General features: G+C 44.8%; 1 protein-coding gene across 1 annotated transcript in view; it reads left to right on the top strand.

Annotated features, from left to right (window-relative positions):
• Positions 1-21977, top strand: part of ABTB2 (ankyrin repeat and BTB domain containing 2) — a 153908-nt gene that overhangs the window by 93703 nt on the left and 38228 nt on the right. The window contains exons 2-3 of the mRNA XM_063289608.1: positions 5780-5926; positions 9116-9329. Coding sequence (XP_063145678.1) covers positions 5780-5926; positions 9116-9329 — 361 coding nt within the window. The remainder of the gene's footprint in view (positions 1-5779; positions 5927-9115; positions 9330-21977) is intronic.

The following is a 21977-nucleotide window of genomic DNA, read 5'->3' as shown; positions in this document are numbered from 1 at the left end:
CTAATAGCAGAATACCTCTTATTTTAAGAGACAGACCTGCAAAGGCTGTTACATAGAGCAGTGTTTCTCAACCTTGGCAGCTTTAAGATGTGTAGAATTCAACTCCCAGAATTCCCCTGCCAAATGCTGGCTGCGGAATTCTGGGAGTTGAATTCCACATATCTTAAAGATGCTGAGGTTGAAAAACACTGACATAGAAAGTTTGGGTTATGCAGGCCTAATTAATGAGTGCCTCATTAAGACCTGCATTTTCTTGCTGATATTGCTCCACAGTGTAGATGTCTTCTGCAAAACAGAGTGATGGCTGGAGTAAAAATGTTGGCTGAACAATTATTACCCAAGACAAACCTCAGAACCCACTGTACTTATACTGATTATATTTCACTGGCTGCCAGTTTGTCAGGCACAATTTGAAGTGCTGTTTCTGACCTACAATGCTGCTGCTTCGGGCGAAGGCCAACAAATGTACTCAAGTACTGTGTGACTGATGTCTTTATCTATCTATCAAATTTGTCACCGCCCATCTCCTCCGACCAGAGGGACTCTTTACTTAAATGCTCTGACCTCCACCTCATCTATTGCAAGGCTGGGCAATTACTTTATGCTGGTGAATATTATAGCAAACATATTTGAGAATATTGTGAATTTTCTCATAAGATGGCTGCTGCATGTGAGTGAGTAGGTGAGTTACCTGTTCACAAAATGGCTGCCAAACCTTGCCCATTTCCCCAATGGCAAACTTCTCCATACTCCCTCTAACCACCTGAATCCTCTCAATCATCCAACTTTGCTTTTTTTTTCCTGAGCAAGCAATCAAACTTCTTGACAAAGTGCTACTCTCTGCTTTTTTACTGGTTTTAATTTTCTAAGACTGTTTATGAGGCTTATTTGGGTCCAGAAAAATTCTTGTAAGTAAGTATTGTGCTTGAGCAGTGATATTCAATCCATGGTCTGCAGACCACAGAGCGTCCAGAGGCTTTCTGCATTTATCCCCAGTCAGCTGGCCAGAGATAGCTCACCTTATCTACACCTGCCTCCTTGTTTTCATGCCAGCCACCTCCTCTGATGTGTCATAAGTAGCACAGCTTCCATTTCCATCAAAAAATCTCTGTGGAGCTTGCAGACTGGAGGAACTCATCTGAACATTTTACTTGTAACTATCTACTAGAGGCTGGATCATTATTTTGCAGTATGGCAGCTTCTTTTTTTTGTTTGTTTGTTTCTAATTAAAATAAGAATTTTAAAGGTCAGATGAGACAAGGAGCTTGACGGGGTCCATGGGAAGCAATGATTGCCTGCCCTTTTTTCATTTCATTTGACAGACCCTTTGTGTAAGATTGTGGTAGTCAGAAGCAGAGATTGTAGCTGTATCTCATAAAGGAGAACTTGTGATTAAGACCCTGTTTGCGCTGATCGTGTAGACTAGATCTTGTTGAAAAACCCAGGAAATAGATAGTAAAGAAATAGAATACATAGCCCTTGTAGCGTTTTCTCCATTGGGAAGTGTCTTCCATGTTGAATCTGTGAAATCTTGATCCTTTCATTGGAGCCCAATAACTTGGGGCAATCTATTGGGGATGCAAAATGCTGGACATCCACAAGGGAGCAGCAAAGAGACACATAAAATATATGATATGCCTACCAACAATATCTGATGGCCCCAAGGTTACTGCCCCCCACTTTTTTTTCTCTTGAGAAAGTATGGTATAGTTGCTTCTGTTGTCTTCCACATCCTGACATTTGCAGTATAACTGCATCTCAAGAATGCCAGGTTGGTGAAGGCTGTGTTCGAGACAGGGAGATTGGTGTTCAAATTCCTACATTGCCATTAACTTCACTAGATTAGTTTCCTATGCCTCAGCCTAAACTTCCTGGCAGGTGGTATTGGTGGAAAAAAATTAGAAGGGCTTTTGTGAAAAAGGAGAGTATAAACTTCCAGTAACTAAATATGTGCCTTTTTCGAACACTTCCAAATCTTTGCTACAAAAATGCTACAATCAAAGAGTGAACCTTTTTGAAGAGATGAATGCAATTTTGCAAGAATGAAATTTAGCAGCTGACTCTGATCCTTACTTCCACCAAAATACGTTTACATTGTTGAGCTTTGTCTTAATTAGTTTTGAAAGTTCTGATATAAAACCAGAATTTATTGGAAAATACCAAACTACTTGTGACATTAAAATGTGTTTTGCATTCAATGTACATTTCATTTTTTGAAATATCAATTGGGAGGTAGTGAGGAGGAATGGCCAGTAGTGTTTCCACCATGCCCATGTATCAGCTTCAAGGAGGAGACTTTCATCAGGACAACAGTATGGAAAGGAAAAATTAAATGCACCCTCTGCATCAGTTCTGAATCTCTAATTCTCAGTTCACACTCACAGAAACATTCTCATTTTTAAAAACTGGGAATTAAATGCAAATATGCATTAACGCTTGTCCCTTTAAATGAATAAACTGCTGATTCCAAAGGTCCCAAACAGTATGTTTCTCTCAGCTACCTTTAAAGTTGTTTGTTTGAAATAACTTGTAACTTTGAAAGAAAGAAATGTTGAAAGGAAGAATGTGATGAAAAGGGGGAGTCCATTTTTTCCTCCCATTGAACTGATTTTGGCTAGGAGAATGGAAACTGGGAACATGTTGGCCTTTTTAAAAAGTATCATGTTGTAGGCAAGATTTTTTTTAAAGAAGTTTCAGCTGGCTAAATCATTTCATTTTTAAAGAAATGGCTTATTGGAACTCCACCCTGTATGCAAGTCTTTTAAGCATGCTGGAGAAAGCTTCATGAACAGGTTTCTTATATTAAGGTAGAATAAACATGCTTAATTCTCAACTGCTATTTCAAAGGCTTTGGGAACTGCCAGAAACTATGTTTGCTCTGTGCAGTCTTGATCATGGTATTACAGAGATGTACAATATGCTCTATACAGATGTTGCTTTGTTAATTGACAATTTAAATGATGCATTTATGGCCAGAATCGGTGGACCTCTTAGAGGAGATGTGAGAGATAACAGAGCACTGCTGGCATTCAGTCTGTATATGAAATGAGTTATAAAAATAACCACAATTTAACGTAATTTACAGCCTCAGGAACATTTAATTCTGTGCTGTATTTTAGCCAACAAATTCCTTTATAGCACAATTCAGTATAGTTTATAAACACACTTCTGGTTGGCACTAGTACTCTTTTTTTTTATAATGCTGTTAAGAGTAGAATTTTGAATGGCTTTCTCTTGAAAAAGAACCATAAACCCCAGATATCCAAACTAATGGAGTGGCAAAACTGAAAAAGCACTGGCTTAAGAGACCCACTAATTGGTATTAATATAATTTCTATATCTTGGAGCATGGCTTTCATCACACAATTGTATCCACAATCTAGACTTTTTAGACGCTCCTGCTTGGTGTTACGAACTTCAGTCTTAGTTAATAGATAAATCAGCTCATTTTTATTTATCTGATTTCAAGGAAGGAGTATTAGGTATGTTTGCCACCTTGAGTTATTTATAAAAATAATAAAGGCAGGATAGAAAATAAAATAAATAAACCAAGGGCTGCTGCAGTGATAGATTATCACCAATGCTCTTATTTGATTACCAGATGATAGCCAGAAATCTGAGTTGTTACCCCTGTAAAGGTAGCAACATAACTACAATTGTAACTTTGATAATTGGGATATATTTACAGAATGTGCTTTGATAACCAGGTATGGAACCACTGTGGCTCCTCTGCATGTCAAGAGAATGAAAGAGAAGAGGGACCCTTACAAATAATCTGCTGAATCTACCATCTACCTAACACTTCCATCTTTCTGTGTAAGGGGTAAATGGTCCAGATAGAAGCTGTGCCATCTAAGCTTTGGGCAAATTATGAACAGCAGATATACAGGGCACATATTGGTACCAAGGAATGATAACTCAATTAGAAGTTCAGGATTCATTCCTCAGTTCTGTCTTATCCCCAGTGTACTCTGGAGCTCTGCCACTTACTGTAAAACACACAATTCCTATTGACCTCAGCTGAGCCAGAAATAAATTGGCTCAGCATTCCAACAAAGATGGTACTGTTAGATAAATTAGGTTAACATCCACCATATCCATTCTGTAAGATCAGATAGAGTCAGCATGCTGCAGGTTCCATCCTTTAAGCAATGCCTTCTGATGAGATCTTAGTAGACCTTCTGTGTTGTAGTGTCTGCTCTCTCGAAGAGCATCCTCCCTGAAATTCTCATGACTTTGACTCTGCTGTTCTTTAAACAGGTTCTGAAGACCTGGCTTTTCTCCTCCAGATTCTGGGCTATGGTGGGATGTGCCTCCCTTTGTGAGAGATTTTATGGGCTTTTAATGGATGTTTGCTTCACCTGGATGACTTAACTTTTTTGTCTGGCTTGATGTTTTATACTTTTGTTTTTAATTATGTACATCACCCAGAGCCGTTGACAAATTGGGCAGCCTTAGAAATGTGAATTATAATATATACTTACATGAATACTTATAGGATTGTCTCTCCCCAGTTGTTTTACCCGTCCTATCCAATCTGGCAGTAAGGGCATGCTCCGGGTAACAGCTAGGGAGTTTCAGCTGGCAGGGCCCAGAAGGAGAGCCTTTTCTTCCATGGCAGTCATCCTTTGGAACATCATTCCCCCTGAGATTAGATTGGCCCCATCCCTGTTGGTCTTTCATAAGGCCTTGAAAACTTGGCTTTGTGCTCAAGCCTGGGACCCCGGGCATGGGTTAGAGCCCATCTCCTGGTTGTATGGATGATAGGTTAGATCATGTCCAGCTGCTATGTGTTTTTATTTTTGTTTTATATTATGTATTTTGTGTTTTTGTTTTATTATAAGCCACCTAGAGTAACGTAAAAATGAGATGGGTGGCTGTATAAATCAAATCAAATCAAATACCATACAATGGCGGAAATCAAATGAAAGGTGCAAACAATATCCTAGTTCAGATATTTGAAGACACTAAGAAGCATGAAACAAAGCTAATCCACTAAATCTCTGCAAAGAAAATGTTTTGTGGTGTAGGCCCTACCAAACTCAGAATAACTGTGCAAAGCATTGAAAGAGTTGCTTTGTGAATCATGTTGGCCTGAGCAAAGCACTCTTCATTGAACTATTGAGGCAGGATACCACTGTGCTTCACTGGCAATTGCAGGAGATGTTTTGTGGGTGCATGCACACAAACATAGAGGTAATCCAGGAAAGCTCTTGCAGATGTGCCAGGTAGCCCAATGGATACAACTGTCTTAACATTTAGAGGAGGGAGGTTTCACTTATGCGAATGTGCTCCACCAAGTGTCTCTTCAAATGCTCTGCACAGCCCCAATAAATATAAACCCATGGTTTTATTGTTATGTAGAGGCTCAGAGTTACAAATGTTAAGGTTCCAGAAGATCTCTATTTATATATTTGTCCTTCCCATCATTCTTAAGTCATGGGGAATTGTAACAAGATAGGAGAGGATGTGATCTACTTATTTGACTGCATCATGTTTGATTTAGATAATTAAATATCATTTGGAAAATAATTAATTGGTCTGTTTGGATTTACTTCCCATTCATGAGCACTGTGGCTTGCCGCAGAGAGTGTGGTAGATGAGCATGAGAATCACATTGGTTAAGAGTTGCTCAGCTTCAGACCATGTGCCCTTTTGATTCTGACCATTCTCTGCATGTATCATAGAGGTCTTACAGGACTGCATTACATATTCAGTACAGATATATTTATTTTGTCCTAATGTTTCCTGATAGACCTGTTTTCTCTGGCTTTTTAAGGTGTGCTTTCTCTGCCTGCCTACTTCAGCCCTTACAATGATGGATCAATATGCAGCAGTGGAAGAGCTGATGCTTATGCCCAGCTAGAACTTCGAACTTTAGAACAATCTCTCCTGGCAACTTGTGTTGGAAGCATCTCTGAATTGAGTAAGTTAATAAGCAGCTGACACATTATTAATTTACACAGCATCTGGGACCGTTCTCTATTAAAATTAGAGAAAAATGTTTCGCACTTTCCTTTTGTTTGTGTACTGACATTGCAAAATATAAATGTTTCAGGATGTTTTTCAGGAAAATAAGATCCTTTCATTGGATGCTTCAGATTTTAATACAGTGATACATGGTCATTAGCTTCTGCCCCCATCAGATTATTAAGGCTGTTATTATTTATTTAGGGGTTATCAATAAACATGGCACTTTATACATGAAACATCTTCCTACTCCAAGGGATTTAGAATCTAAAATTCTACATGTGGAAAGTAACAGAAGAAATGGAGAGGTGAGGATGCCCTCAAGTCAAGTTCACCTCCTAGAGTCTGCACCTGTGTGGTTTTCTTGGCAGTTCTGTGGAGGAGATTCACTATTCCCTTCTTCCATATTGCTGTTTCAACATCTCAGGGTGGTTAACAGCCTAAAATTCCAAGGGGGCCCCCAAGTTCTAACCAGGGCTTCTGAAGTTAGCCAAGGTGCTGTCAGCTGCTGAAGTAAGCAAGCCAGTAAGAGGAAGAAAATGGGGACAAGGCAAATGAGGGGAAGTATGGATGTCAATGTCATACGTTTCAGTTTTGTTGCCATAGGTGGTTTTGACCAGGAATGTGTTTCAGAAATTTCATGGGAAAACCATGCTTTACGAGATGTAAGAAAGTATAGTCTTAATGAGATATTATGGGAGAAAATGCCAGGCAGGGAGAAAGGGATTGTCCCAGAGAAAGAAGGCATAAAGGAGGACAAAGCTATCAAGAGTTTTGAAGCTAAAGATGAAAATTACAGCATATACACAATCCAGCAATGGGTAGGAATCCATCAATTTAACAGAGTTGGAGATATTTAAATGTTTAATGATTTACATCAACTGTATGATAAAATTGTGTAAGTGTGTGAGTGCCTCCCACTTATTTTGGCACCAGTACAGCACTGCAGTTTTTTTGGTAATCACCAAACTGGTTGAACTGGGCATCTGAAAGTAGCAATTGTTTAGGCTGCATTTGCTTTGCCAGCCATAGATTACATCCCACTTAATGTTTGAAGGACCGACTTGTTTTCCACTCCTGCTGAAAATTGCAGAGAGGTACTTGTGGGCCCCAATATTTGGCTAACACGCCACATCCGTCCTAAAGGCAGCTTTCCAGCCTAGGAGCAGATTTGGCATTCTTGTTAGTAAGTAACTAAATGAATAAATAAAACTTCTAATGTCATTGTTCCGTGTTTTTAAAAAGGCACAGACAATATCACAGATATTTATATATGATATAAGCTATGAAAAGTCTGTTTATATTTTGATTAAGCTATGTTTTAGAGTGTATGCTATTTAAGGGGTGCTTTGTAGACTGTTTTTCCCCTGGAAAAACATTGGTCTTTGCATTTCTCCTCTAGTATCTGAATGGGACTATTGGGAATCTCTCTATACCTTACAGGTCTCACCATTTATTTCATGGCCCGCATTAATTTGAGGTGGTTGTTTTTTTAAGGCTTAGCAAACCTGTATATTCTCCACTACAAGAGTGTGCTGTGGCTCCAGTCCAGGATTAGGCACAGCTTCTTTTCCCCACTTTGTGATTTGGCTGGTTCACTGATTGCCTTCAGTGAATAGATCTCCCAATATAATCTCTTGCCTGAAAATTTGAATTCCAAATGTACATCTTTTATAAAAGATTTTACAAATTTTCAAAGATAAAAACCATTTCTTTTTATATAAGATATACATCTTTTATGTACAGTGTACTGAATGTATGCTAACAGAAGGCCCAGAGGGTTTTAATTCACATTATAAGATGTAAGTCTTAGTCAAACAATTTTCTCTAAAAAAAACTGTAATCCTTTTGTCTCCTGAGCAGAGGATGTATAGGCCAATCCTATTCATTTCATTCAAATGTCATTCTACTGTGTTAATTTAAACTAATTCTAAGTAAATCTGCAAGCTTAAGTAAGTGCTGCTGAGTTCAATGCATTTTACTCCCTAGTAAGAAGTATGTTCCAGTGAAGACTAAACATCCTGCTATTTAGGACTGAGTCCCAAATTTCCTTTTTCAGTGGTAAAAAATAAACATTCACATTTATATGACTTTTCAGGAATCAACTCTGAAGTCCTTATTACTTCTTTCATTATTGCCATTTCCCAGCATTATAATTTTAAAAAAAACTCTTTCTGGTGAACCCTAAATTTCAAAGAAATAGAGGATACCAGAGAAAAATAGGAATCTAGAGCCTGTGTACAATCAAATGTAGAATTGTATTTATTCAAACCACTGACAGGGCAGAAACGTAACTTGATCTTTGGTACTGTAAGACTTTAAGTAAAATATACATATGTCTATATATCAGACTGATTAAAAAAAAGTTAAAGCAGACCAGTGAACTTGCAACCCACCAAGCCACCAGAGACTATTGTGGCTTTTTTAGAAATGTAGCAATCCCCTCCTTTTTAAATTCTGAAACTACTGTAGAGGCTTGTTTGTTATCATGCCTAGCTCTATAAATCACACTGTGCAGACCAGACTTTAAGGAAATACCAATTGACCAATACCAATTACTATATATTGAATGTCAGAGGACACAGTATCTTTTCAATCCCTTTAATAAACTATGGACAGCTCCATCTGTGATTCAAAGTCATATTGTTCAAATAAACCAGAAAAAGAAAACACCATTTACTGTTGACTTTTTTTCCCTAGCTTGTTCTAGAAAGAATTAGCCAGAGTGTCTGTTGAGATGACATGAACAAACCACATACAGAACCATAAGCACTTACAGAAACCAGAATTCAAGAAAACAACCTCTTATGTCATTCACACTGGGTGATTGAGTAGGTTTGTAATATGTATACTACAAAAAAGTCAACTTGTCATGGGCTGGGAGACTAACCCAATCATTGGCATTGAAAAGCAGGCTTGCCTAATTATAGTAAGAAGTTCAAATTAATGTAAATAGCTTATGTATAGGTTTTAAAACATGGTTAGCATTCAAAAGGATCTCAGAATAAACTGAAACAGAATACAGTACCTCTCGGTTGGCCTTTTAGTGACCGTCGATGAAAGGCCTTCATGAGAAGATGTGAAATGTCACCATGCTTTTTTAAAAATATGACTGTTTTTGTTTTTACCTCTGCTCCTTTTCCAGGTGATTTGGTATCACGAGCAATGCACCACATGCAGTGTTTGACTACCCTTCGTCCTGGCATGAGCCCTGTTCGGCAAACCAGACAACAGCAGCCACCCATCACCTGGTCCCCTGATGCCCTCCATACCCTTTACTACTTTTTACGCTGTCCTCAGATGGAATCCATGGAAAACCCCAACCTGGATCCTCCAAGGATGGCCTTGAATAATGAACGGTAGGTCTTGCTGTTCATGCTCCAAAGTGACTTTTCAAGTTAACAGAGCCTCATTTTGAGGAACAGAGCATTTTAAGTCTAGTTTGCTCCATGAATTCCACGTAATCAGCCTTCACCAGTCATTCCTGTAGCACAGCCAGGACATTTTCTTAACTTGGCTAGCTTGTTGGAACTGGAACCAGAGTGTTACAGAAGAAAGGCCTGGAGAGTACAGAAATGTCATTTTCCAGTGTTCACAGCATTTAAAAAACTGTTAATTTCTCCCCTCCAGACATGTTGAACTACAATTCCCATAGTCCCTACCAAAATTTCAAGGTGTAGAAATAGCTAATCTTTTTATAAGAAAACTTTGTGGATCATAAAATAGAGGATGTTTTTTCAGATTCAGTACTTAGTACAATTTTTCTGGTATGATAACTCCTCACTGGCCACTTCAAATTTTCTAATTTTCCCTCTGGCATACTGTGAGACTTGTTGACCTAAGCAGATTTCAGATAAAAAATACTGGATTTTAAGCTGCTCTGAAATATCCTTTCCTATTTGAATTTGGGACAGAAAGAGGAAAAGGCCATGTTTTTTTTTCAAACCGTCTCTCTAATATATTCTGAAATCAATATACATGCTGCAAAAATATTGGTTGTTTTTGATAAACTTAATATTGAGAATCTTTAAAGCAGTATTTAAAATATATACACATAGACGTTGATCCAACAGATTAAGTGTAATATAATCGTGAGAGTCCTAATAAAGCACTGTTTCAAAGCATTAGTTCCACTAATGCTGCTCAGAGCAGGCATCCATGGGAGTACACTGAACATGCCCACTGTTCTACTTCAAAACAACGGATCAAGAGTATTTGATTTTTTATTTTTCTGGTCTTCTGGGCTCCCTGATTCAAGCTAGAAAATTGCATGTGCAGATCCATTTCTTATCCATGCAAGCGCTTATAGAACCCTTCCTCCATGCAATATAATGTTTAAGCCCAGGTAAACACACAAACAAATGCAACCTGGAATATAACAGTTTCAGAACTATGTGGCTGCTTCTGAATAAAAATCCAACCAGCCTTTGAAAATGGTCAAAAAATATTGTTTTTCACAATAAATTCAGTGCTTGCCATTTAATGTGGCCAGTGGGATATATACTGCAGAGGACACTGTATACACAGAATTCTGTTCGTTTATTTCCAGCAAGAGGAAAAAGTAAATTGAGGTTATTTCTGAGTATGCCAGACCCGCAGCATGCTGCATAAAGGCACTGATTCACATACTCTTCCTTGGCAAGGCTATAAGAGCTGACCTTTTTTTTAACTGTTAGTGCTAAATCAGCTGCAAATTCTGCATTACTCCATTGTGCCTCATTGGGCTTCTGAAGTATGCTTTTGAAGGCATTGCATACCTAAGGAAAAATCTCAGTTTTAAAGCAAAGGAAATAACACTGAAGATCAGCTGTGCTGGGGCTTTTCAGATGCCTGCAAAACCTATTAATGCTGAATACAGTCATTCTAAACAGCAAGAACGGTGATGAACGTTTTTGCCAAAAGCCACTCCTATCACTTTAACTGGTGGGCATTAGAGCAAGCTTCCTCAATCTGGCACCCTGCAAGGGTATTGGATTTCAGATCGCAAAAGCTTCCAGAAGCCCAAGGCTGCCTTTGATTAATTTTGTGAGAACTTGCTTGCTTACTGATCTTTCAGCTGGTTATTCAACAAATTCTCTTCAACCCCTTTTTTAGTTTTTCAGACAGTGATACTACTAAATTCGAGGAAAGCAGGCAAAATGTCATTCGGAAATCCTTAGTCGTCTTCTGGTCTTTCTTTTATTTTAGTCTCCCCCTTTTCATTCTACTCCAGATCCTTCTTGCCTGCCTGCAAAGCCGTATCTTACCTCCTGTCCTTTCCTCTTCCTTGCCCCACACACTCACACACCCTTTGGGTTCCAACGTGCACTGGCAATTTGAGAAAATAAATTTATGTGACTAATATATGAAGCCTGGTTCTTATCCTGCTACTTAACTCTTACCACATTGATACACAGGACTTTCTGTAACTATCCTTTATATTAGAAATGAACATTCTGCATTAAAATCTTCATAAGTTTCACTAAAAGCCAGCATGATGTAATAGAAAAAAATGGCCAAATAAGAGTTGGGAGGTTAAGGTTCAGATTTCCACTCAATCATGAATTTCACTCATCACATTAAGACCTGGTTTAACTATGGTTTGCAGACTAAGCCATAACATCTGGATTCAAATGTAATGCTAAACCTCAAGCTGTGATTTATCTGTAAAGTGACTGGGTTGGCTTCATCCAATGAGCAAAACAAAGAATCTACTTCTTGTTTAAGACACTATGCAAACCCAGCCACAGAATAACTTTCCACCATACATTCTCTCTCATCCTGCCTTACTTCACAGGGCTACTGTGAGGATAAAATTGGCATGATGAAAGAACCATATAAAGTGTCTTCGGCTCTTTGGGAAAAGGACATAATTTTTTTTTAACATAATAATCATGCTGGACATTGGTAATCATGTCCAGCGTTGAGTCTTTTATTTTCATTTATTTGTTGCATTTATAGCTCACCTTTCCTCTAGCAGGTCTTAGTAGTATTGCACCACTACTTCTATATTCAAAATTATACTGTAAGATAGGTAAGGATTAGATACAGAAAGAGACCACAGTCTTCCAAGAAGCTCCCAAAAGCGAGGGTGGATTTGAATTTTGAACTTCCAGCCTTGAATTTCAAACTCTACCCATGGTAGCATATCTACTCATTCCTCCTTACTTCCACCTACCATTGTTTTTCTCATGAACCACAACGGCTTGAGAAACATACTGTACATCTGAAAGCATGCAGGGTAGCTCTGCTTTTAATTGCCAGGATGGACCTTTTATTTATTTGATTATTTTGTTGAGCAACTGGAATAATACCTATAGGTTTTCATTCATTCCTCACAACTATCCTTTGAGCCTGTTTAGTATGAGTGCTAATACTAGCCACTGACCTTCGTGGCTGGATTGGTATTTGCATTCACAGTTCAACCGCATAGCCATAGCACCACATCGTCTCCCATTTCACTGGAATGTATATGGAAATGCTTCTGAATATATGCATAAGTTCATTTAAATGCAGATACCAATAGAAGCCTGTCTGCCACTGTGGCTTGTGCTCACCTGGAATGGTGTTTTGCAACCTTCTGGAATGCCACACCTGTGTGTTAAAATGGGAACCAGCCTTTTACACATTGAGCAAATCCCTTCTGCCTAAGGGAAATAGTACTTTTAAGATCCCATCATCAAAGAACACATCTTGGCAGAATCCATATGTATGTTTGCTTCAGTGTCTCTTTGGTTTCACAGGGATCCATTACATGGTGATATACATTCATGTACAAAAAGCAAATAGGGGTGTGGTTACACGATTGAGTAATTTTCTTTTCCATGATTCATTTTAGCATTATTCCATTCTACACGAAGAGAACCTGAATTCATTTTAGGAAATACCAGAAAAAGAAATCTCATAGTCTTTGAAATCAACATTGGCAGAGGTTTATGAGCTGTCCAGTTTGCCAGTATCTAACATACGCTGGAGTATAATGCTTTATTTAGAACAACTGCGAGGAAATAAAATAAACGATTTTAAGCATAGAGGTGATCCAACCTGACACCCATTAGATTGGGTGGATTGATGGATGGATGACTATAAGCATTCTGTGTTACGGCTAAGAGGAAGTGTGCCATCCATCTAGAAATATAAAATTCAGAAAATGCCAACTTGGTGGAAACAGAGTGTAGGATGGAAAACCAGTGACTGCTGCAAAAAAAAAAGGGGGTAGCTAACTTGAACAAAAGGAATCTTGTCCTAGTTTTCATGCACAGTATGTGTCAGGTTTTGTGGCAATCAGTATGGGTAAGAAAGCTGCAAAGCATTTTGGTCAGCTACTAGATATTGCACTAAATGCACAGTGCAAATTAGTTGGTCACAACATTTTACTTTAAAATGAGAGGTTTTCATTTTTACTTACCTAGCCAAGTGACAATTTCCTGTTTCAAAGAGAAAATTTCCTCTTACTCTTACAACTTTGGTAAAGCACAGCCTGAAAAAAGTCTGAGGCTGGGGGACTCAGTGTGTTGTTCGTCATTCCAATAGGTCATGGAACTTCTAGGCTCCTTATCCCACCTGAACATTTATATTTTAAAACATTTTATTTTTTAAAAAGTGTGGAAATTGGCATGCTACAAAGCAAAGCACTGGTCTTTAACATCTTTGTCGTGGACAAAAATCCTGTAAGCTGAAATGTTTAACTGATGAACAGCTGAAACCCAGTTTAGAAATTTGTTGATCTGTCCAGAAAGAGGTTAAAGAAAAGCAGCAACAGTAGGAGGGTCATAACCAGTTACAAACTGGAACTTTGTGATGGATAGTATTTCACATGGCAGCTTGTGACTGGGCAAAGCTCTCCAGCAGCCATTTTGCAAAAGACCCACAACAGGTCCTCAAAAGGCCCACCAGCCTAAGAAGGCTGGAGATGACTGGCTCAAGGCCTGCTAACTACTGAAGAAGCATTTAAAGATGCAATTTAGGTATCAATAATTTATTTTTAAAAGACCAGGACTTAACAGGGCCCAAGGGAGAGTAACAATAGTTTATATTCCAGAATATTAAGTGGCTTTGAGATAAAAGCTTTAAAATAAATGTAGTAGATATTATTGTAAAAGCATCTTTTCCCAAATGGCATCCTGTCATGCGCTGCCTCCCCCTGAATAACAATCAGACACTGGTTCGCGAATCAGGCTCTGGTTTATTGCAGGGTAGGTACAGCGTTGGTAGAAAAAAGCTGAGAGTGACAGGAGCGCGCCGGTGCGGGGTTTAAATACCCCGCGCCGGTCAGCGCCCCCTCGCTCACGGTCACGTCACCCCCCTTTGTCCCGTGCGTTGCCCTGCCATTGGTTGAGGGTTTCCAGGATCGCCCATCCCCAGGTTTCCATTCTTCTGCTGATTGCTTTCAGCTGGGCGATCCCCGTTGTATTGCCGCTGATGGTTTGGGTGGCTCCGTGATTCATTTGGTTATTGTTTGTTGGCCGTTAGTCGTTGTAGGTTGATGGCCACTTAACTTGTACCCCTTCACCTATTTCCTTGTCATTGTCATGAGTGCCATTGCGCTGATGACTTTAGCTCAACGGCACTCATGACATACTGCCCCCTTTCCGAATAGTGTTCTCCCTCGGGTTTCTGGGTTTTCCCCGTGGAGCTGTCAAAACGCCACATTTTTTTTTTTTTTTTTTTCAAAGTTCCCGCCGGAGTAGTTGTCGCCCCTCCCTTTGCTCCTCCCTCTACCACGTGCCTTCCCAGGGTGTGTCCATGGTGCGCATGCTCGGGTTCTGACCTGGCGTGCGCATGCTCCAACCACACCCTGTTTGTTTGGCTCAGTTCGGCGAGGCGAGAGGCGTGGCTGGTCGGGTGCTTCTCAGCTCCAGGTAGGGCCCTTCTTTTCTTTTTTTTTTGAGTGCGTCGCCTTTGTTGTGTCTCCTGGGCGTTGCCCCCAGGTTGCCCTGTTGACTTGCTTGCCACTCCCCCGCGGCCGGGGGGCGGGGGGAGGGTGCTGGCGATCGTTTGTCACCACCCCGTGGGCCCGGGGCGGGGGGAGTGAGTCCCGGGGGGGGGAAGGTCCACCCAAGTCGCGGGCTTGGGGGGGGCCCTTTCCCTTGGGGCACGGGAGGCGGGGGGAGGCCTGCGGGGGGGGGGTTTGGTTTTGCTGACCTTGGTTGCGGTTTGTCGGGGTATGCCCGGTGAAATGCTCTGGTCAGGTCAGGCGCGTTAACGTTGTGCGCCGCCACCCATTCCGGGTGGGGGAAGTGTTTCCACCTGACCAGATAGTGTAGCGTTCCTCGTTGCTTGCGGGAGTCGAGGATGTCCCTTATCTCGAAGTGGTGTTGCCCGTCGATCATAAGTGGTGCGGGCTGTGGCGTGCTTGGGTGCCATCGGGAGGTGGTTGCCGGTTTTAGGAGGCTGGTGTGGAACACCGGGTGGAGCCTCCGGAGGTTGTGTGGCAGGTCCAGGCGTATTGCTACCGGGTTCACTATTTGCGTGACTCGGAACGGCCCGATGTACTTAGGCCCCAGTTTTTTCGAGGGTTGGGTTGACTTTAGGAACTTGGTGGAGAGATAGGCCATATCCCCCGCCTGGAACGTCGGTTGTTGGCGCCGGTGCTTGTCGGCCTGCTCTTTGTAAGCAGCCTGTGCCTCCTTCAGCGCCGCCGTGATTACTGGCCATGCTTCCGCGATCTTCCGTCCCCAGTCGCTGGCGTCCACCTGGGGTTCCGGGGGTTGAGGTAGCTCCGGTATGGGGACGAAGTCGCGCCCCGAGACTACTTCGAACGGGGTTTTCCCCGTGCTCGTGTGGACGGCGTTGTTGTATGCGACTTTGGCGAACGGGAGCAGTTCGGCCCAGTCGTCTTGGTGGTAGTTCGTATATGATCGTATAAATTGCTCTAAGGTGGCATTAAGAACCTCAGTGGCTCCGTCCGTCTGCGGATGCCAAGCCGTAGATAGGGCCTGTTGGGTCCCCGTCAGCTTCAGGAAGGCCCGCCAGAATTTGGAGGTGAACTGTGTGCCCCTGTCGGTCACCACACGTGCGGGACATCCGTGTAGCCTGTACACGTGGATGAGGAAGAGTTTGGCTAGTTGTTGTGAGGATGGGACCGACGTGCAGGGGATGAAGTGGGCCTGCTTTGAGAAGTAGTCCTTCACCACCCAAATGGCCGTTTTCTTCTGGCTGGGTGGGAGGTCCACTATAAAATCCATAGAGATTTCCTCCCCTGGGCGGGAGGGTTCTGCCACCCGTTGCAATAGCCCCGCGGGTTTGCCTGGTGCCCGTTTGGCCCTAGCGCACGTTGGGCAGGACGCCACGTAGGTTTTTACGTCTCGCCTGAGCGCGGGCCACCAGAATTGGCGCCGTGTTAGGTGTAGGGTCTTGAGGAACCCAAAGTGTCCCGCTTGCTTGGCGTCGTGTGACCTATGCAAGATCGCCTGGCGTTGCGAGTCCGGGACGTAGATTCTGCCTTCCCCCCATGCCAGGTCTTGCGCCATCGTTACCTTGTCGGGGTTTGCCAGGAACCAGGGGTCGGTTTTGAGGGCGGCGGCGAGGTCCGTGCGCATTCCCCCTGGTAGTTGCGGTTGGCTTCTTTCCGTCGCCGGTTGTCCCGCCGTCGGCTGCGCCGTAGCGTCGAGCTGCCTCCGTGCGCCGCTTCGGGTGGTCACGGCCATCCCCAGTTGCGAGGCGGATAGGACCGTCCCAATGGTGTCTGGGGCGGGCTCTTCGTCTTGGGGCAGTTGGGAGAGGGCGTCGGCCAGGAAGTTCTTCTTGCCCGGCATGAACTTCAGCTGGAAATCAAAGCGGCTGAAGAATTGGGCCCATCGGACCTGTTTTGGGCTAAGGCGTCTAGGCGTTCGTAGGGCCTCGAGGTTCCGGTGGTCCGTCCAGACCTCGAATGGTTGGGTGGCTCCCTCGAGTAGGTGTCGCCATGTCTCTAGTGCCGATTTCACCGCGAAGGCTTCTTTCTCCCAGACGTGCCATCGCCTCTCTGTCTCGGAGAACTTCCTTGACAGGTAGGCGCATGGTTTCAGGAGCCCCGTGGAGTCTTTCTGTAGTAGGATGGCTCCCAGGGAGAAGTCTGAGGCGTCGGCTTGGACCACGAACGGCCGTTCTGGGTCCGGGTGCGCGAGGATTGGCTCCGTAGTGAACAGCGCTTTCAGCTTGTCGAATGCGGTCTGGCACGCGGGAGTCCAATTCAGCACTGTGCCTGGGTTCTTGGCGCGTCGGGTGTCCCCCACCCCTTTGGTTTTGAGGAGGTCCGTTAAGGGGAGGGCTATCTCAGCGAACCCCCGGGCGAATGACCTGTAGAAATTCGCGAATCCCAGGAAGCTCTGTAGTTGCCGTCTGTTGCGGGGCCGCTCCCAGTTTAGCACCGCTTCGACTTTTGCGGGGTCCATTTCGATGCCGTCCCCGGAGATTCGATACCCCAAATAGTCTAGGCGCTCTTTGTGAAACTCGCACTTTGTAGGCTTCGCATAGAGCTGCGCCCTTCTGAGCTTGTCGAGGACTTGCCTGACTAAGGTTACGTGTTCCTCGTGTGTTTTTGTGTAAATAAGGACGTCGTCGATGTAGACCAGGACCCCTTTAAACAGATGTTCATGCAGTACCTCATTGATGAGCTGCATGAACACCCCAGGGGCCCCCGCGAGTCCGAAGGGCAGTACCTTGTACTGGAAAGCGCCTAGGGGGCAGTTAAACGCCGTCTTCCATTCGTCCCCCTCCCTGATTCGGATGCGATAGTACGCCTCGCGAAGGTCCAATTTGGAAAAGACTTTGCCCGTGGATAGGTGGGCGAGCATGTCCTTCACCAGGGGTAAGGGATATTTGTTGGACAGGGAAGCCGCGTTTAGGCCCCGGTAGTTGGTACAGAGCCGTAGGGTCCCGTCTTTCTTCTCCCGGAATAAGACGGGGGCTCCGACCGGTGAGCATGCTGGCTCTATGAATCCCCTGTCTAGGTTTTTATCGATGAACTCCCGGAGGGTTGCCATCTCCTTCGGGGTCATCGAATAGATTTTTGGTCGAGGTAAGGGGACGTCGGGCAGTAGGTCGATCCGGCAATCCGTCTTGCGGTGGGGGGGTAGTTGGTCAGCCTCTGCCTCTCCGAAGACCTCGGAGAAGTCGGCGTATTGTTCTGGTAGGTCTGCTGGGTTAGCGGCGTTGTCTTGTGTGGTCGCCTCCGCTCGTCCTACCGTGGGGTTGCTTTTGCCGGCTGGAACTGGTGCTCGATACTCGCCGTCGCCGAATGTGAAGGTGCGGGTCGCCCAGTTGATCCGCGGGTTGTTTTCCGCGAGCCATGGCATCCCCAGGACTGCAATGGGCCGTCCGATGTGCGTGACTACGAACGATGTGCGCTCAGTGTGAGTGCCCATTTGCAGGGTGACCGGCTCGGTTTGTAGCGTGGCTGGTTTCCCTCCCGCTGTAGAGCCGTCCAGCTGGTGGAATGCCAGCGGCGTGGGGAGGGGGAAGCAGCGGAGGTCGAGTTTGGCGACTAGGTCGGGGTGGATGAGGTTTTTTGAGCACCCCGAGTCCACTAGTGCCGCGGCCGTGGTGGCTCCGTTTCCGGTAGAGAGTTGAATTGCTGCCAATATTACGGAGCTTTTGTCGTTTCGTTGAGGTGGTCCGCGTTGCTGTCCCACCGCCTGCCTCGCCACGCGTCTCAGGGCAGGCGGGGAGCATTTCCCGCCGGCTGGTCGGGGTCGGTATTGTCCTCTTCCCCCCAGTAAGCGTCCCAGCTCTCTTTCGGTGTCGCTGTGGCCACGGTCATTCGGCGGTGAGGCGGCGGCCCCGGGTTGGGTGGTTTGGGGCTAATTTTCGGGGTGGGCTTGGGCGCGCTGGTCGGCGGTCGGTTGGCGAAGCAATCCGCCGTCTTGTGCCCTAATTTGCCACACCTCCCGCAGGGCTCCCGGTTGAACTTTTTAGGGTATATGGGGCCGGCCATCCCCTCGTGTGGTGCGGGTACCTTTTTCCCGGCATCGTTTGTGTCTTCCGTGGTTGTCATGAGGAAGGTGCGGTGCGCGTGTTCGGCTTTCCCCGCGAGGTGGATCCACCCGTGTAACGTTTCTGGGTCGTCGCGGTAGAGGGCCCATTGGAGAACGTCGCGGTTGAGCCCCCTTTTGAAGATTTCCAGCAGGGTGGTCTCGGACCAGTCGCTGACCTTCCCCGCGAGGGCTTTGAACTCCAGGGCGTAGTCAGGGACCGTGCGGGTGCCCTGTTTAAGTCTTTGGAGTGCGCTTTTCGCCCGCACTTTGGCTAGGGGGTCTTCGAAGTAGTCTTTCATCTCTTTGATGAAAGCAGGGAAGGTGGCGAGGGCGGGGGAGCTGGACTCGTACAGTTGGACGTACCAGTCCGCCGCCCTGTCTTGGAGCTTGATCGCCACGGCGGCGATCTTGTCGGCCTCGGAGTCATAGGAGTGTCCGTGCCTCCCCATGAACTCCCTAGCGTTGGTCACAAAAAACGAGAGTTTTGTGGGGGTCCCATCGAAGAAGATGGGGAAGTCCTTTGGGGCCCGGGCGTTTTGTGCGGCCCCGCCTCTCGCTTCTCGGGGTGTGGTGTCGGCCGCCTGTGCCGTCTGCTGGCCCTCCGCTGGCCCGTGTGGGTTCGATGCTTCGCTCGGGGTGTGGGCTTGTGCGGGGACGTCGTTGGGTGGCGCGGGGGGCATAAGCGCCTGGAGCATGGTCCGGAGTTCCGTCAGCTGAGCCCGCATGGCCGCGAGTTCAGCTCGTGCCTCCTCGTCCACAGCCCGCGCCGCCGCTGGGGCCGGTTCCGTTGGCGCGTCCTCGGGGGTGGGTTGCCGGCGGGGTTCGTCGTCCCTCTGCCGCGGGTCCGCTTCCTCCGCCGTCTGATGGGTGTCTCCGTCGTCCTCCTCCGTGTCGAGCGCCGTGGGGCTGTCGCTCCACGCCCGTTGCTGGGGTGCGATGTGGGGCGCGGGGTCCTCCGCTGGTTTCGGAAGTCGTGCTGCTCCCTCCCGCGGTCGGGTTGCCTCCGTCGCCATCTCCCCTTGGGGTTGGAGCTGAGGCTCGGGTCGGGTTGGGTGGGCGTCCATGGCTCCGGGAGTCCGCGGTGCCTCTGGCCTTGGTCGGTCCTCCTCTGTCTCTTGCCGCGCGGCTCGCCCTCCTTGCCCGCGCCGTTCCGGCCTCGTCTTGCTGGTCTTCTCGCCGTCTACTCCTCCCGCGGCTCGTTGTCGTCCGGTGGGGCTCGGCGAGGCTGAGTTTATGACTCTCAGCTTTATGTCATGCGCTGCCTCCCCCTGAATAACAATCAGACACTGGTTTGCGAATCAGGCTCTGGTTTATTGCAGGGTAGGTACAGCGTTGGTAGAAAAAAGCTGAGAGTGACAGGAGCGCGCCGGTGCGGGGTTTAAATACCCCGCGCCGGTCAGCGCCCCCTCGCTCACGGTCACGTCACCCCCCTTTGTCCCGTGCGTTGCCCTGCCATTGGTTGAGGGTTTCCAGGATCGCCCATCCCCAGGTTTCCATTCTTCTGCTGATTGCTTTCAGCTGGGCGATCCCCGTTGTATTGCCGCTGATGGTTTGGGTGGCTCCGTGATTCATTTGGTTATTGTTTGTTGGCCGTTAGTCGTTGTAGGTTGATGGCCACTTAACTTGTACCCCTTCACCTATTTCCTTGTCATTGTCATGAGTGCCATTGCGCTGATGACTTTAGCTCAACGGCACTCATGACACATCCTATGAGTAAACCATTGTTCTATTTTAGATATATTAAGTTGCACTCAGTACTCCAAGGAGCTGCTGAGGTCCTGTTATATATCCTTTCAGATAAATGAACAAAACTGGGGAAAACAAGAAATCCTTTGGCTTTACATAATTTCAGTGGCTTGATTAGCCATTTTTTTCCTTATAGAGAAGTAGAATCTGTCCACAATTTTAACATTGTATGATTCTTATGTGACATAGTGATGCTTATTTTTATTTTCAGAAGGAATCTGGTAGCACCTTTTGTGACTAACATTTTTTATTGAAAGGCATAAACTTTTGTGAATTACAGCTCACTTCATTAGATAAATGAAGTAACTAAACTGATCTAGGATTTAAATTGAGATGAGCTAGAGGAAAAAGGGAAGGGGAAGAAAGTGGTTATGCAGATGCAGATTACTTGTGAGACAATTTACAAGTATCTTATTGATTAACAGTTGTAATGTGCTAAAAACCCAGCGTGTTTATTCTGAAGTGGCCTGAAACCTTCTGGTGTATGCAGGTTTAGCAATCTTTTATTCAATTGTGCTGGTGAAGTTTCTTTGTTTCAGTATGGCTACTCTGAGATCTGTAATGGAGTGTCCTGGCAGGTTAAAGTGCTTATTATGTCCTTGTTCTGAGTCCAAATATCAAACTTGTATCCATTAATTCTTTTGTGTAAACTCTTCCTATGTAGAATCCAGAGAAGCATTGCCGGTAGATGATAGCATATGTTGCATTAAAGAAAAAGCATATGAAGGTACCTCTAATCTTATGGGTGAAGTTGTTGGGGCCTGTAATGATGCCATTGTTGTAAATGTGGAGTCAAAGTAGATATCTGGTTTTGTGCAGGGCCTGGTTCCCATGTTAGCGTGATGGTTCTGTTGTGAGAATGTTTCAGGTTGGGTGGTTACCTGTATGGAAGTATGGACCTGTCACCCAGTGCCTGAGAAAGTGCAGTTATCATTGTGCAGTGTGGGTTGTAGTATATTAATAATATGTTTTAATATCTTGAGCTGTAGCTGTAGGTGAGACCCAGTGATGTTCTGTTCTGTTTGTGGCACACAATGGCCACTTTAATTGAAGAGATTGAACACTGAAGCTTTTATTCTAAGCTTCAAGAAGGAGCAAACCTGTGACCTCCGTAAGTTGAATTTCAACCCTACAGCTTGACAAAGCATGGTCAGTGGTCAAGATAACGAGAAATATAGCCCAACATCTACAGATTCTTCATCTCTGTGCTAAGCCTTATGACCAGCTGTAGTCAGGAAAGAAGCTTGGATTCCATAAAATTATAATATCTGTCATAATAGGAATCTCTGTGTTGTAACTGCCTGTATATTATTCCATAATTGTTGA

Source organism: Candoia aspera, chromosome 1 (assembly GCF_035149785.1).
Source record: "Candoia aspera isolate rCanAsp1 chromosome 1, rCanAsp1.hap2, whole genome shotgun sequence".
Taxonomy (NCBI): Eukaryota; Metazoa; Chordata; class Lepidosauria; order Squamata; family Boidae; genus Candoia; species Candoia aspera.
This window is presented reverse-complemented; position numbering and strand designations above follow the sequence as displayed.